The following is a 17,856-nucleotide window of genomic DNA, read 5'->3' as shown; positions in this document are numbered from 1 at the left end:
TAGCAGCAAAGTCGTTTTTCAAGACATATGTATGACTAGGGGTGTTTTTTAAAAACCAAGATTAGCAGCCGAGTGAAAAAATAGCAATAAAACTGCTCAATAAAAAAAAATCTGCGGGGCATGGATCCTTTTAAACATTTTTAGTTAATAAACATGAAAGGATAGGGGGAAATATATGTACAACAGAACCACCTTTCAGAAGATGGGCCCCCCGTTGACACGTTATTTCTCACAAGTCCCCGGTGTATGTATACGTCGCTTCCTCACCGCAACGCAAAAGCGGTCTCATTACCCTACAAATTGTTTAGTTCTCATACACGACGGTACAAGTTTATATATTATAGTTTTCTTAGTTGTATAGAAACCCATGTCAGTCATGTGTGTGTCCGAAAAATTATGTTAATCCTTGTAGAACGTTAATCGACGTATTAACAAAAGCATTTTTTTTTTATTTCATCATTTTATTATTTCCTCTCAGGTAGGTGAGCTCGTTTACTTTATTGTTGTCCCTTGACAAACGTGTACACTCTTTAAGCTATTGTTGTTTGAATAGAAAAATAACGGCAAAACCAACAAACGGGCCACCTCGAGTGCCGCTCCTTCGATTTTAAATTTTTTCCATAACACGTATGCCCGGGGGTGGCAAGAATATGTCTCTGTTTCTATTCATACTTAGACGTTTGTTGTTAATCAGTATATTTTAATTTAAAAAAATACATAAATTTTCATTTATTTAATTTCCACGTAAAAATATGTAGGTACGATAGTAAGTAAAACGTGTTCAGTTTATAATTAAAAAAATGTCGATAGATTTATTCGGAAGCTATTTATTTTTTTAGTGATATAATCTTATAACTTTAGCGTTGAGATTGAAATCTATTCTTATTTTATAAATGTATCATATTTAATAATTTAAAACATGAAATTGAAAAAAAAAAGAAATATTTGGTGTTATTGTGACAAAATCAGGAAGTTTAACGGTCGCGATCGGAACAGTTTACAGTTCAATGACCCTTGTGGCTGTGTGTAGTCACGAACTGCTGAGTGTCAACACAAATGCTTTAGGATGCGCGTGCGCTGCAAGGATAGGGTGATTAGGTGGTGGGTGGCACAGGTGATGGTAGAGAGGTCAATGGCGGAAATGAAGGTTTTTTCCCTGTGGAATCGTGCTGATGATGCTACGCCAGCGGTAACCATGGTAATCTGCCTCCGACAATATTTATCGGTGGCGATAACCCATAGTTTGAAAATTCATAAATTCACCAGAGGCAATAGCCTTTATTATTCACATCGTGTTATCCCAACATTAATAAAATAATAAACACTCGTATTTGTGTACTTATTATTATAATAACGCCTCGTGCGTGTTTTTATTTTCCAAGAGATGATTTCTGTGCAATCTTTTCCTTCATTGTTGATTACTGCTTGTTACAGATTTAAACCCGTTGTTGGATTGAACGATGGCTTCTCCTACGCCGTCTCTAGACTCGCTATCCGGATTCAACACGTTCGGCCCGGACTACAACAGATCGTTATCGTCCAGCCACTCGCCGACCGACTCAGACAGCAGCGCATCGGGCGTGTCCACGGGCGGCAGCGGAACGAGCAACAACACCGGTCCGCGGAAATGTCAGTTGTGCCATGAGATATTCTCGAACCCACGAGTGCTGCCTTGTTTACACACGTTCTGTCACACGTGCCTAGAAAACAACCAGGACCAGCCGGAGAAGATCACGTGCCCGAACTGCCATCAGGAGTGCATCCTTTCGAACCGCGGCATATCCGGCCTGTTGCCAGACTTCACTGTAAACGGGTCCATCGAAGTCAACCCGGACAAGTTCGCGGGCGTGTGCAAGGGCTGCAAGAATCTCAACACGAACGTGGTAGCCTATTGCTACGATTGTCAGCAGACGTTGTGCGCCAACTGCATGATGGCCCACCAGTTCATGAACTGCTTCGAGGATCATCGCCTGCACGGCCTGACGTTCGACAACAGCGGCGACGACACCAAGAACGCGTTCGTGCCGACCAGCGTGGGCGATCGCGTGGTGTTCTGTTCGCGTCACAAGAACGAGCCGCTCAAGTACTTCTGTCGCACGTGCAACGTACCGGTGTGCAAGGAGTGCACGCTGAGCGACCATCAGTTTAGCATGCATGACGTGGAGCACCTGAGCGACATCGGCGTCAAACTGCTGGACGTGCTGAACGGCACGGTGCAGGAGAGCAAGGCCAAGGCGACCGACATCCGGAACATGGTGAAGACCATCGAGCACACGTCCAACAAGCTGCAGGTCCAGTACCACAAGGCCCAGAATGAGATCAACGAGACGTTCGCGTTCTACCGGTCGATGCTCGAGGAGCGCAAGCAGGAGCTGCTCAAGGAGGTTGAGAGCGTGCACAGCGCCAAGCAATTGACGCTCAACGAAGCGTCGCAGAAGGGACTGGAGGTGGTGGATAAGATCTACCAGACCGGCGAGTTCGTCGATCGCCTGACCAAGAACGCCAACGTGGTGGAATGTTTGCTGTTCAAGAAGCTGCTGGACTCTAAGTTGCAGTCGCTGATGAGCTACGAGCCGGACAACAGCGTGCAGAACATCTGCGACCTGGAATTCGTGTCCAACTACCAGGCCATCCAAGTGGGCGTGAGAAACACGTTCGGCTACGTGCGGTCCAGCACCGAGCTAGGCGTGATCGGACCCGGCAAGCAGCCGCCGATCGCTCGTCCGACCAACGGATCGCTAATGAATGGTAACTCGACGATGGTTAACGGTTGTTTGAACGGCAGCAGCAACGGCTGCGGCGGCGGTGGCGGCGGAGGACCAGCGGATCTACTCCAGCACAACGGCGGCGGTACCGTGTCCAACGGCGGTAACGGCGTGATAGAACGGCCGTACTCCAACGGTCTGACGTCGACCAGCCCGCTGTCCGGCCAGTACGACACGAACAACATACTGTCGAAGCGTTTCAATAGCGTCAACAGCCTGGGACCGTTTTCGGCCAGCGCGATCGGCGACCTAAACCTGAACGCCATTGGCAACATGAACGGCATGAACGGCATGAGCGGCTTGAACACCATCAACCCGTACGAGAAATGGTCGAACGGCGGCAGCGGTGACATATTCCAGAACGGCAGCGCGGCTGACTTCCCGTTGACCATCGACAACAACGATTCCATTCTGGACCTGTCCAGCAAATTGTTCACCGCGTCCATATTCCCGCCCAAATCGCAGATCAAGCGGCACAAGATGATCTATCACTGCAAGTTCGGCGAGTTCGGCGCCATGGAGGGTCAGTTCACGGAGCCCAGTGGCGTGGCCGTGAACGCGCAGAACGACATCATCGTGGCGGATACCAACAACCACCGGATCCAGATATTCGACAAGGAGGGTAGGTTCAAGTTCCAGTTCGGTGAGTGCGGCAAACGGGACGGGCAGCTGTTGTACCCGAACCGCGTGGCCGTGGTAAAACCGTCCGGCGACATAATCGTCACTGAACGGTCGCCCACGCACCAGATACAGATCTACAACCAATACGGGCAGTTCGTCCGCAAGTTCGGCGCCAACATACTGCAGCATCCCCGTGGCATCACCGTCGACAATAAGGGCCGCATCGTAGTGGTCGAGTGTAAGGTGATGCGCGTCATCATATTCGACCAGGCCGGCAACGTGCTCGTCAAGTTCGGCTGCTCCAAGCACCTGGAGTTCCCCAACGGTGTGGTGGTCAATGACAAACAGGAGATATTCATATCCGACAACCGCGCGCACTGCGTCAAGGTGTTCAACTACGAGGGCCAGTACCTGCGGCAAATCGGCAGCCAGGGCATCACCAACTATCCGATCGGTGTGGGCATAAACGCCTCCGGCGAGATACTCATCGCCGACAATCACAACAATTTCAATCTGACCATATTCACCCAGGAGGGACAGCTGGTTTCTGCCCTCGAGTCCAAAGTCAAACACGCCCAGTGCTTCGACGTCGCTCTCATGGACGACGGGTCCGTCGTGCTGGCCAGCAAAGACTATCGGCTTTACATCTACCGTTACATTCAAATACCTCCGATGTTAATGTAGATCTCATTTTAAGCATTCCTAAATTGAATCAAGTCGCCATGAAAAACGAAATGAAAAAAAAAAAACAACAGTTCTGTCAGCACTTTTTTTTTCTTTCTATTAATACAAAAATCGTTTGCTCTCTTACTGCTCATCACATATTATTTTGTTATGCAAAAAAAAAAAAAAATGTCGCAGGTTTGTGCGCGTATATATATATATATCATTATGTCCTGAGCGTTTAAATGCTTTTCAGGAGTTCAGTTACATAATTATGTTTTTATTAATTGAGTAAATTATTATCGTTTCATTTTAGCAAATTTACAGTGTAAACCTGTTACATTTCGAGTACTTAAACCCACACATACTAGTTAAAAAAGAAAAAAAACCGATAACAGTACATGTTTCTATTATGATTTTTTTTTTTTTTTACCACTAACTTTTAACGTTTTTAATATTTTAACTTCGCGGGGTTTTTATTCTTTGAATGTTTTTTTTAATACATATTTTATTGTAACCAGGTTAGATTGAAATTCTGAGACTTGTAATTTGTAACTTAAGGACTGTTATTTTGTATTATTATTATGTGAATTAATTATTATTAAACATAACTTTTAAAAAGTAGTAGATGAAAAAATAATTTAGGCTAGCGAGTGTCTTTGTCCTCTTTAGTGCGCGAAACTTACTTATTTTTGTTATTATTTTTATATTCATTAAAATGTACTGAAATCCCAGGATAGTTTTCTTACCAATATGCCTTTAAACTAAATTAATTTTAATGTCGTTTAATTGTTTTTATTTAATATTTTTGTTATTACATCAAAGTATCTGCTCTGATTTGTTGAAGCGTTCCTTTCTATGGGACTTTGCTAGTCAAATTTCGGATTCCGAGTCTCCTATTTTTTTCGCCACTTAATGTATAGATGCTCGCACCATATTTTTTTAACCTGTATTATTTAAAAAAAAAAATACCTACCTAAAAATTATTATTAAGTTGTTTATCCTTTGATTTTCGTACATTTCTATATTCGAACTCAAAAATATTTTAGTACATGTACAGGTTTACAATATTTTTTTTTGTCCTAATTATACATTTATTATATATAATTACATATACTAGAATTATATTAATTACTAAATCAATTTTTTTGTATGTGTGTAATTCTCATGTTTTGCGTTGTTATTTTTTATTAATAATCAAGCGTTGAAATCTTAATTATAATGTGTACAAACATAAAAGTACTAAAACAACAAACATTTTTTTATTTGGGAGTAATAATTGTTATAGTGGGATTTGCTCACTAGTTTTTTGTTTTTCTTTGTCTAAGTAGTTATTGGATATTATTATTGTTGAGTTTAATTTTAGTTAATTTTCTCCTTTTTATATTTAAAAAAAAAAAAAAAAAAAAATGTGCGGTATTCCATGATTAGACTTTTATTCTTAATTGATTTTTTTGTACTTTCGTATTCTTATAGTTAAGGATAATAGTGTCTTCACAGTATTTTATTTTTCTTTATTTTTTTAATGCACCTCGAAATTAAATTAATACTATAATTTAGCTTTAATGTAGTGTTTGTGTTTGTGTTTTACGCGTTTATTATTATTTTTTATTATTATTATTATTATTATTATTATTATTATTATTATTATCATTATTATTATTATTATTATTATTATTATTATTATTATTATTTTTGCATTTTTAATTGATATTTTCGATATTATTATTTATTATTGACGATTATAATATTAATTAATAATGAGGCATTTAGTTAGCTAATAGCTTTGTAAACTTGCGCTTGTCCCCCATATAAGTTAAACGATTAGTTGCTGAAGTTCGGTATAAAAACAAATTAAAATAGAAAAGGAAATGTATATTGAAATATACATTTTCCTTATTGTTTAAGTTCAATAATGAATAACTTTGTTGCACAACATTATTATGTTTTATCAGCAAATATTATCGACATAATTATTTTCTCCTATGATAATTTTTTGTATGACAATGCGCATTTTTGTTTTATTTATTTCTCATTATTTATTTTTATTTTTTTTTTTTTTTGTTTAAAGATAATTAAAACTTGTTATACATTTTTTTAATATAATTTTTATAATACATGATAATTAATTTCGAAAACATTTATCCATTTTTTTTTTTATTTCAAGCGATATTGTTTTCCAGTCAGTAACATATTTATACTGTAAGTTCTTCCAAACGTCCTACTAACATTTTTATTACTTCCTATGTACATTCCATGATTACTTGATTTTTATATATTTTAAGGTAATAAGAAAGAAATGTATCTAGTCAGTGTTTTGTGTGGTTTTGATTTTGATTTTAAGTAGATTTTATTCGCTTGAATTTAGATATTATTAAGTAAGTATATATAATTTTATATATTTTGGTTTCGTTTTATTTTTATACATTTTATTCGGTAGTTGGAAATATTATATACACGTACAATATTATGGTAATAATATTGTGTAGTGTATAAAAAAGATATAAGCTGTGCCTATTAATTGGTAATCATTATTAGTAGCGTATAAGGTTAATGTTTGCCCCACCATATTTGTACACTGGTTTCACGTTTCCTATATATCGTATATGGCCATGTAGAGTCGTCAATGGGATCATACCATTGACATATACGACGAACGGCTTATTATAAAGTTGTAGCAATTTTTTATTTTAATCATATATATATATATATATAAATATATATGTATGTATAATTTTTAAATATTATTATTATGTATTTTTATTATTAGCATTTTTAACTTTGTAGACAACACGTAATAATATTTAAAATATTATTATTATCTAATATTTGTGCCAACGTAATTTTTAACAATTTAATAATAACATTGGGAATAGTAAAGAGAGAAACCCCTGAATAAAATTAATACACGATCATTTATTTATCAATTACATGCAAACGGAGATTATTTTCGTTATTTCAATTTCGCAGACTTTTTACGGGAGCGTTTCCGAAAATGAAATCCCAATAATAACAAATATTTCATAATAGATTCCCAAAATCACAAACATTTAATCAGGGTGCGTATTTTCGACCATGTTAAGTTTTGTTTGACATAATATTTACGATTGATTATATTTTATATATTTTACTATTGAGACTATTTACGTTCGATTTAATTTTTTGAGTTTCTTTTTTCTTTCGATTCTATGAGTTATTATGTCTTTATTAATATTATTATTTAACATTTCTGATCATGTGCCATTGCTATTACTATTATTATTATTATTATTATTATTATTATAATTATTATGGTTATGATTACTATGTTATCTTTATAATGATTATGTTGCGATTTACCGAAGAACGACACATACGTCCGCCTTTGGTAAAATAGTTCTAAGAGCATGTTATGTGTGTCTAATGATAAACAGCCGTGTACCGTGGTATTATGTAGAACAATCGAACATTTTTATGGCTATTTTACATATTCGTCGTCGTTGTTTCCTGATGCTTGGAACATTTCTACTTAACAACTCACCCTCGTCGTGCGTGTTCATTACATTATTCTCTCTTAAGCCCCAACACCAAATACCACGCGTTGTCCCATCGACGTTTATATTATGAAGCACACGATATCGCCTCAAAGATATTCCGATAATATTATTTTTATTTTTCAATTATTCGAAACGACGAAACTTAACGTTATAATCAATAAGAACTATTTATTTACTATAACCATTATCATTATGATATAACTTAGTGCTTAGTGTGTAAAACGATCGAATGTTGTTAATCCGTATTCATAAATAAAAAAAATGTCAATTATCTTATAGTAGAACGTAGCAATCGCGTTTTGGGTTCAACTATATATATATAAATAATAATAACGTACTCGTGTTATTTTTCTTGTCTAGACGTATAATCGTGAACACCATTACCAAGGTCGGTTTCGCCCATCCTCTCTGTTTTTCCGCCGATCATAATATAATAATAATAATAGTGTAACGTATATTTGTATAATATATATTTTAATAAAACAATTATTCTACAGAACAATAAATTAAAGGCCTCGTGGACGGGGAGGGGGGAATGTTTTAAATCGTCAACCCTCCTCGGGAGTGCTCAGTAGTTGAGTTGACTTCTCATATTATCGTTTTTGTATCGTTAAAGTAGTGGTCGTACAGGATCTACCGACTCTTCTGTTACGCGCAATAATATGACACGGTGGTCAGTTCGTTAGTGTCGGCAGTTCGTCCGATAGTAGTGTACGACGTTATAATCTATGCAGTAACGCAGCTGTGCAAATACTGCGACCGTTAGAAATCAATATGATAATAATAATAATAATAATTTCTTCGGTTCTATAAATTTATATTTCCCTTTAGGAATCATCAGTCACCGATCAGCATATTAATATTATATAAAGACAATACAATCGTTAATATAATATATCAGGGCAACTGAATTACTATAATATTTTAAACATGATGAATATGATAATAATTATTAGAGAGATAGGTAAATATTCTATATTTCATATTTGTATACCTATTTTATCAATGCAGACGTTTATTTTTCATTACACTTCGTAGTTTCGTGTCAGCCAAGCTTATGATAATCAAATGTGAAAAATCTGTGGCAAAGCACCAAAAAAAAAAAAAAAAAAATAGATTATAACTAATATAATATATAAATAGTTCTAAATTTTCTACATAGGTCTTTCCCGATGTCGGGCTTACAACAAACGATTTATTTTATATTACATGTGCCACAGGGTCCAACGCCATCCCTCTCGGATACTTTATAACACACGTACACACACACACATACACACACATATGTTATATGTGTGTATTTCTTTGTAAACATTTCGTGTCAATTCAATGCGTACAATTTATCTTTTATTTTTTTGTTACCTTTTTATTATTATTATTATTATTATTATTATTATAATTATATTTTATAATATTATATTATTATGTTAATTACGATACGTACCTATTAGAATAAATAATAATAATAATAACAATGTGTCCATATTGTATTTGAAACGATCATCGAAACCGCTGCGCGGCGGTCGATTTAGGATTAAACGTATGTCAATTTATATATGGAAGTTAAATGTAATTTTCTGTTTTTCGCTCACGATTTTAATTTTTTAATCATAATCAACAAACAAATCACATTATTACTTTACCACTTGTTAAAAATTAAAAAAAAAATTGAATAATAATAATAATAATAATAATTTGAACGGTTCGATGAAATAAAATGTCCGTCGGACTCTATACATAATATACCTACACTATTTGTTCGTGTAGTCTACTTTATGTAAATATTTTTATACTTTTTTATATATATATATATATATATATTATCAATAACATAAACTATCTATACATGTATTACTATTTTTATGTATTAGTGTTTATATGTATATATTATACAATATATACTATATATGTATGAATATTAAATATATTTATGTAGGTTTAAAGGGTTATTGTTTAGTATACTATAAATACGATGTTTCGTGTAGAATGTTCATCGTTTTTTTCTTTTTTTTTTTTTTTTGACAACTTTTTTTCATTTTATTTTTGTATTTTTTTGCTGCAACGCAGAAATCTCGTTGTCCATCGCGTACATTGCATACAACAATACAATCGAAAACTTTTATTCGTCGCGAACGTTTTAAACATAATATTATCACGTGCATGTGCATCTATGCGTATAACATTATTTTATATGCATTCACACGTAATATTGACATAGGTATATATAATAATATATTTGTATTCGTGTACTATTATTATAATTATAACATAATAAGGATGACGTACGATAAAAGAAAAACAAATGCTCACGTAATGCACAATATGTCGATAAAGTTAACAAAAAAAAAAAAAAATTAATAAATAATAGAACTCTTAATACACTTAAAGTCAACTAGACAATAGTATTTTGTTATAATACGGGGTTTTTTTTTTAACTATTATTATTGATGTTTAAAAAACGAAAATATATTGTAAAATAACATTGCTCTACATATCTTGGTTACACCAGTGTGTTGGTAGACATTATTTATTACGGTATATATATATATATTTTTTTTTTTAATTTTTATTAAGCTATTTAAGACATTAAGTTTAAAAATTAAGCGCGTTGTTAGTATTTAAGCGCACATGTACTCTAGTGCATTTTATACTATTATTATTATTATTATTATTAATTATTATTATTATTAATTATTATTATTATTATTATTATTATTATTATTATTATTATTAATTATTATTATTATTTGTGAAACATAAAAATGAAAAAAAAAAAATAAATGTAAAATAAAGAGGGAAAATGATAAATTTATCATGTAGACTTAAACAAAAGTTCATATTGTGTCGTAATTAATTTTTAGGTGCCTCACAACTGTTTTATTATGTATAAGCGTTGTTTTTGTTAGGACAATCGTCATTTTTTGTATCCTTCAAACAACTCTTTCTTGTTCGCGTGGAAGTCTAACTGGGTGTTGTTCAGGAAAACCATTAAATATAATTTATATTTGTATAATATCAATATTAAATCGAAAATCGCTTTAGTTGATACACAAAAAGGAAAACATACGGATATAAAATAAAATTTTAATAATCAACGGTATAATATTTCAAAATCAATACTGAATGTTTTACATCAAACGCACTTGTAGACATTATGGTAGCGCCAAGGAAAATAAAATTAAGAATTTTTTAAATGTTTAAAAAAAAAAGTACTTGAACAAAGACTGATGATGTTGTTTTGGCAAAAAGTCTATTTTTTCATTAAAACTATTTGAGAATTGTATAAAAGGAGTTAAATAATCGGTATTTGCTTATATTAGTGCTCAGATAATATTTGAACATTTTTGTTGTTGTTGATCAAAAAAAAAAAAATTATTAAGTTATTGCAAAAACGTTTTACTAATTGTATAAAAAAAAAAAAAATGGGGTTGAAATTGCTAATTAAGGACCAACTGTTTTCTTGAATACCTATTTTTACTTCTCTGTATTGTAATAGGAGACCATATCTATAGTGTTATAATCGTTCAATTTTATAAATAATAATAATAATTGCTTTATGTATATCTAATGGTTTGCAAAGTGTACACCTCGGAGTGCACTTCCGAATCATTGTAAGTACAACAGTAAAAAACTTAACAGCCGCCGATCACGACTAACATAGGTTGTAGTAGAGCTGATATTATCCGAACACCTAACAAAAATACAATAACATTGGTTTAAATTAAAATATTAATTATTTATTATTATTATGTTGTGTGATTAGTCTTTATAGTTCATGTACTCAAACATTAATTATAAGCGACTTTTTATCAATAATTTTCGTTTGTATGCATGTACCTAATTTTTAATTAAAAAGTTGTGTTGAAAATAAAAATGTAAAAAAATAAAAATATATGTTTGTGTTTTTTTTTCCGTTCACGTTTGCTTCCTGTACTAATCTATTAACGCTAATAATATGTTTTGTTTATTAACACGTGTTGCTATGATAATTATTTCCCAAGACCGACGTAATTCCAAACATCAGAAACACATACAATTACGATATACTATAAAGTAAACCGAACAAGCCTATCGTATTATAATGGCATGGGTTATTTTGTAGTAATATACATTGCGATGGTAATAATAACGACAATATATTACAATAACTTAAATCATTATTGTTCCTATAAGTACTATTAATCAAAATGCAATCGATTAATAGAACGTTTTCATCGTCCCTAGGACGAGTAAAATTAAAAAATTCAAAGATTAAAATAATATTGATTTGTGTCGTATTCATTCTATATAATTATCTGAGAAACGACTTAAGTTTATGTCCCTTTATTGAACCATTTATTACTCAAATCTACATTAAGTACACAATGTATATATGTGCCGGCGAGTAAACGTGTACCTTCCGACTCGAAACGAATTCAACATTAAACATCCGAATCCAATGTTTATAATATAGCATATAAACACACATTAAATCGAAAGCCATCTTGACGATGATTTTCATTATTTATGAGCTCTCGGCTGAAGTTATAATTTTCAAATACAATATATTATGTACACATATCGTGTATCAGCGATATGATGATTGTCGTGCGTTTTTGAGTTGATATTCTCTTGGAATTATGTCTCATTATACAAATTTATTACACGACGGAGCTTAAAATCATGTTTACCACGACACACTTTGTGTACTAAACAATTTGAAAGTATACGCCAAATATTTTTTTTTTAACGTAATGAAAAATACGACGTAAAAGTTGCTATGCGTTTCACTAGTTAAAATATATTTCTTTAGCATTGAATTTATTGAATACATACAAGAAATATTAAATTGATTAAAAAAAAAAAGATCTATGCTTAGAAAATTAGAAAATCGCTTTTCAGAAAACTTGCCCATCTTCGCATTAGCGGACGTCACTTCTTAAATACCAAACTATAGCTGCAGACCTTCGAAAGTTTTTTTCATAACGTATATAGATAAGACAGTGGTAGATTGACCAAGTTAGAAAAGACCTCAAGTTTATGGGAATAAGAGACGGAGAAATGGCTTAAGACAGGGAGATGTGAACAGAGTTAGTGTTGATAGCTCGTAGTTCCAGAGGAGAAAAAACAATGCGATACGCCAACATTTTCGTTGAATCGAAAGAATTTCGATCGTACCACGATGTTAGTTTTGTTGAATACGTTTAAATTGACCTAAGCAGTGGTTACTGAACTACTCGGCACTCGCCTTTTGTTTTATATAGCAGTGGTTATCAAACTTTTTGTTCGCGGAGCCCATATGTTCTTAAACAATTTACGGAGCCCCAAAAACCAGGAGTTTATATTCGAGACAACAATAACTATCAATATTTTATATTGAGAAAAAACACAACTTTAATTTTTTTCTTCTAGAATCTCGGATTTTGTGATTTGCTGTAAAACTTTGGTAATTTTACGTTGTATTGATAAATTTACTTCATTGAATTTTGAAAAAAAAAACCAGCCAAGGAATGAAGTCAAAATAACCAAATTTTATCAGAAGCCTGTATTGTAAATTAAATTAGTGTCACTAAAAAGTACAATTTAAGTAATCATACCAGTGTTTTTCCTCGATAACTAAGAAATAATATTAATTATTATTTAATTAATAATTTTTAAATTTAATCAATTCAGATATGCCTACGGAGCCCCTAAAGTTCTCTCGCGAATTCTTAGGGTTTATGGAGCAACACAGTTTGATAACCACTGTTCTACAGAATATTTTCACAGTCAGAACCGTGTTTATAAAATCTTAGAAAAAATTATCATAATAATTTATTGTAAACATAATATAAAAAATATTTAAACAAAAACTGAAAATACTTAAAATAACATATTTGAAGTTTAACAATACTCTGGACAGTGTTCAGAACTTCCAACGAAACTCGGAGAAATATATTCGACGATATGTTAATCGATTTAGTATAGGTATTTTCCAAGGCTTTTTAAGTGGTATGTCCGTCGAATCATTTGACAATTGACAATATTCGTGGTATAGAAATACACCGTTGGTATCCCGCAATTAATTACATGCCGCGAGTACATATCTTATTACATACACAGGCGCTCATATATATTACCTTTTTTTTTTTTAAAATCAAATAAGGAACGGGTGGGAAATCGTTACCATAATACTGCCATCCGATCCTGTATCTTTTTATTCACCAGCTCTTAAACACATTAAACGCAGATGGGAGGAAGAGGGGGCTCTAACCACCCTAAATAGTTAGTCTTCCGTCCACAGAATTGCAGGATAAAACAAAATTTAACCTAACCGTCCGCCACTTACTCTGCAATCTTCTTCTGCCCGAGTATCGTTTCCACCATTCTACCAAACGCCAGATTTTGAAATTTCACCGACGATACTCAATTTGTTGTCTCATCAATACACCATCTGGGAGAAACTGCCGTCCCAAACTTATATCAGAGACATCCTCAGGCCGTATGTTATTAACATTAACAAATTTTATACATTGACATGTAACCGCGTGCCAACACAATATAATATATTGTTATACATGAATTCTTATCACGATATCGGATGTTCGCTGAACATTGGTATAGGTACGCATAATGCATATAAACTGTGTAATAATATGGTCAATAAATACGTTTGTCTAAACCAAATGTACGCGATACGTTGATTACGATTTTATGCGTTCATGATTTTATTAGTGACACTGGCCGTGATGTAATGGTATAGCCGGTACACCTACCGCATTGATATAATATTTATAGTTTAATAAAATATTATGTAAATATTAAATACGTGTAATGCGTGTGAAATAATGATGGTTTCATTTAATAAATCTACCTGATCATTTTTTTTTTTTTTTTTTTGATCAATGATCCATTGGATCATTCTTCTTCAGTATAGCGTGTATAATAATTAGTATCCAACATAATCTCTACCATCGTATCATATTAAGTAAATACATACAGACTATTAGTATAATTACAGTTTTTCGATAGTGAATCTTTCGTCACACCCTATACGCCGCAAAAATAACCATGTAGGTATAATAAATTATTTATTTATTTGCTTTACCAAATTCGATGTACTCAACGAACAAGTTGTGTTTATTTTTATTAAACTGCTTTTGAGTAGAGAAGCCAGGATTTTATTTCGGTTAGGGTTTTATTTATTTGATCTCTATTGATCGATACAAAAATCAGCCGAAAAATTTATCAACACAGAAACTTTGTAAATAGAAAGACATATCGGGGAGATGGGGGTTAAGCTATATAATCCTGCTTTTGCATACATTACTGCTTTTGCCGGATTTTGGGATTTACTGTATTGCAGTCAATTGCAATTTTTGATGCAATAAGAAAAAAGTTCGATAAGTTTTATGCCACCCGATTACAATTAACATGCGATACGTAATTATTAAAATTTCTTAGAATTATATGAAAAATACTAAAAAACAATTAAATTTAACGATTAATTGATAAATATTTCAATATAGACATTACTACAATACATATAATGTCTTATAAAAATTCGAAAAATCGTGGTATTTAATTGATTGAAAACACAAGTGAAACTTTAACAGGATCTAAACTGCCATCAAATAGACAAATATTTGACTACTTTTAACATTTGCATTTAAAAAAATAACTTTTCGATACAAAAGAGACTCATAAAACTACAAATTGATTGTTAGATTTTTGAAATAAAGTGAGAATCCCTTCCAAACTAAATTATAACATAATAAATCAGTTCAAAAATTACATTCGAAATGGATTAGTGTTAAAAAAAATGCAACTAGACAAACTGAGACAAAGGTTATAAAAATGAGCAGTTTTGTAAATAATTTAGACTATTTGTTTGATGTTGCCCATGCCAATGTTATAAATTTAATTAAATTACAAGGAGAGAAAGAATTTTTGAAAGCACAAAGAGAGAAGGGTAGACGAGGATCAATGGGGGTGCACTTGATAAAAAATTGTTAATTACAGAAAAAACGTATAGCAAACGACTTAACAATTATATCAAGAAAAACAAAAGAAAGTGAACGTTCAGAAATCGAAAAATCATACAGTATTGTGTATTAGTAATAGTAGCAGCAGGGAGTAAAGTACAAGAGATAGTGACGAAGAAGTAAAATATATTTTACCAAAATGTTCTAGAAAACGTCCGAGAAATATAGGCATATACAGGAATTAATAGAGCTGTTGCATCAGCACTAGATCGTATTAAAGTTAGTAATCGTAATGCCACATATATATTAACATTCAATGTTTTTATTGTCAAAGTTTATATTAAATATTGGTTTACATCGCCTAATGCTGCTAGTGCCTCTACAATAATTTAAACTTTATTAAACGTTTAAAAGTTTATGAGAATGAGACAATAACTAAAATGGCTTTAGAATGTTTTTCTTGTAATTTTGTGTTACGTGAGCCCAACATTAGTAGATCTATCATTTTTTTGATAACAATGTTTCAAATGAAAATAAATTAATCATGGTATCAGGTTAGACAAATTAAGGGAGCAATGAACGTCCAACAAAAAAAAATTGAATGTACGAGCAGAAGAACTGACTGAGAAGAAGTTATCAGATTTAGTGACAAATTAAAGCATACATATATTCGAAGCATTGAATATTGAAACAAATGTTTTACGGACTGATCCAAGTACATGGAATATTAATAAAGAATTTCTTAGTGGAAAGAAAACAGTAGAATCTTTTCTGGTTATGAATGACATAGTAGAGCGAGAAGTGTCTCTAATTTCATTTTTTTAATTCAGTTTTGACCAATCAAAAGGAGAAAAAACTGTTTTTATTACAAGTTGATAAAAAATATTGTCAACAGAATCCTGATCCAAACAAAAAAATCACTTCAAAATCTCTAAATTTCTAATAATTATATTGTTAATTTTATAACTATTTTATATCTTATATAATGTAAATGTATAGCAAAAATAAACATTTATGTATAAAGTTGACGGAAAATAATAAATTATTAATTTTCAATATTTATATATTTATTTTTAATATGTATAGAGCGATAGGTAAAACTTGACTCAAAATTTTAAAACCATCAAAATAGTTTTTTATGATAAATAGAACCTGACAGTTATAGGACAAATACATGACAGATAGGAAAAAAAAATTGAGTGGCACCTTAATATATATAGTTAGAAGATACGATCTTAACGGTAAATTACTTCGTTTTTTAAGGTTGTAATTACGACAGTGTACGCATTCGCTTTTATAGCAGTCAAGCTTAGCTAACGTTCACTTAAGTTTAAGCACATATAATAGCGGATAGTTGGAAACTTTTACCTATAACCTTTGGATATCCCCAAGAAAGGACAAATGGGACAATTTCCCCTAACCACATGGACTTATTTTTCAAATGTTTGTCATTTATTATTTATATTACACTGGGAAAATACATAAATGTGAATATATGTATGAAGTTCATCCCCCCCCTGTAAATGGGTCTGGAGAGGCTACTCTTATAACCTCTTGAAGGTGTGATTGGTAGATTTTTAATATAATGTATTATGATCTCGACGTATAGCACAATAATTAACATTTTACTACACTGGCAAACTTGACAACAGTTCTTATTTCTTCAGCGTGTATTCTAAGGAACGAGAAAATCCTATTCAAATATTTCTTCTATTGATTTCCAAAAGCTTCTGTGCTTAATGATTATATATTATAATTATACACATAGACGGTCCAACGATTTTATATATTTTATTTTAAATAAAACTATAAATTTTAATTTAAAATAACATACAGTATTATATATATTGTATGTACATATAATCATTGTATTTGTAATGAATGATATAATGTATTATTTACATTATTAATATATTAACTCTTACGGTCAGCGTAAATTAATCAATGATAATATAAATTAATCGGTCAGTGTTATAATATACTCGTAACATAACTATATCATTATAATTTGTAAGTAATCGACAGCTTATGTATGTATTAAACTCCTTTATACAAGTCATATATATATATATATATATATATATATTGACACAATATTTCAAAATTATTGAACTATAAACAGTGTTAGGATTAAATAAGTACTTTTTTATCTAGATAAAAAAAAAGTTACTTTTTTTTAATACCTTTTTTAAAGCAGGGACATCATTTAAATATTTGCTAGGGTAGGGCATAATGCCTGTCGACGAGTCACCGACACAACATAACAATGAATGTAAGTATACTCTATATTTGCAAATATATTTGCTCATGAGCACCTGGTTCCGGGCT

General features: G+C 32.2%; 1 protein-coding gene across 1 annotated transcript; it reads left to right on the top strand.

Annotated features, from left to right (window-relative positions):
• The first annotated feature begins 1,407 nt into the window (after positions 1-1,407).
• Positions 1,408-4,135, top strand: LOC112690254 (brain tumor protein). Its single transcript, XM_025564225.1, has one exon. The coding sequence runs from the start codon at positions 1,461-1,463 to the stop codon at positions 4,068-4,070; it is 2,610 nt and encodes an 869-aa protein (XP_025420010.1). The 5' UTR covers positions 1,408-1,460; the 3' UTR covers positions 4,071-4,135.
• The last annotated feature ends 13,721 nt before the right edge of the window (positions 4,136-17,856 follow it).

This window comes from Sipha flava, unplaced genomic scaffold, assembly GCF_003268045.1.
Source record: "Sipha flava isolate LNK unplaced genomic scaffold, YSA_version1 49946_pilon_pilon, whole genome shotgun sequence".
Classification (NCBI taxonomy): domain Eukaryota; kingdom Metazoa; phylum Arthropoda; class Insecta; order Hemiptera; family Aphididae; genus Sipha; species Sipha flava.
The sequence above is the reverse complement of the archived record's forward strand: the minus strand, read 5'-3'. Positions and strand labels throughout refer to the sequence as shown.

Coding starts and splice junctions, on each gene's coding strand:
- LOC112690254 (XM_025564225.1), top strand. CDS start 1,461: ATGGCTTCTCCTACGCCGTCTCTAGACTCGCTATCCGGATTCAACACG.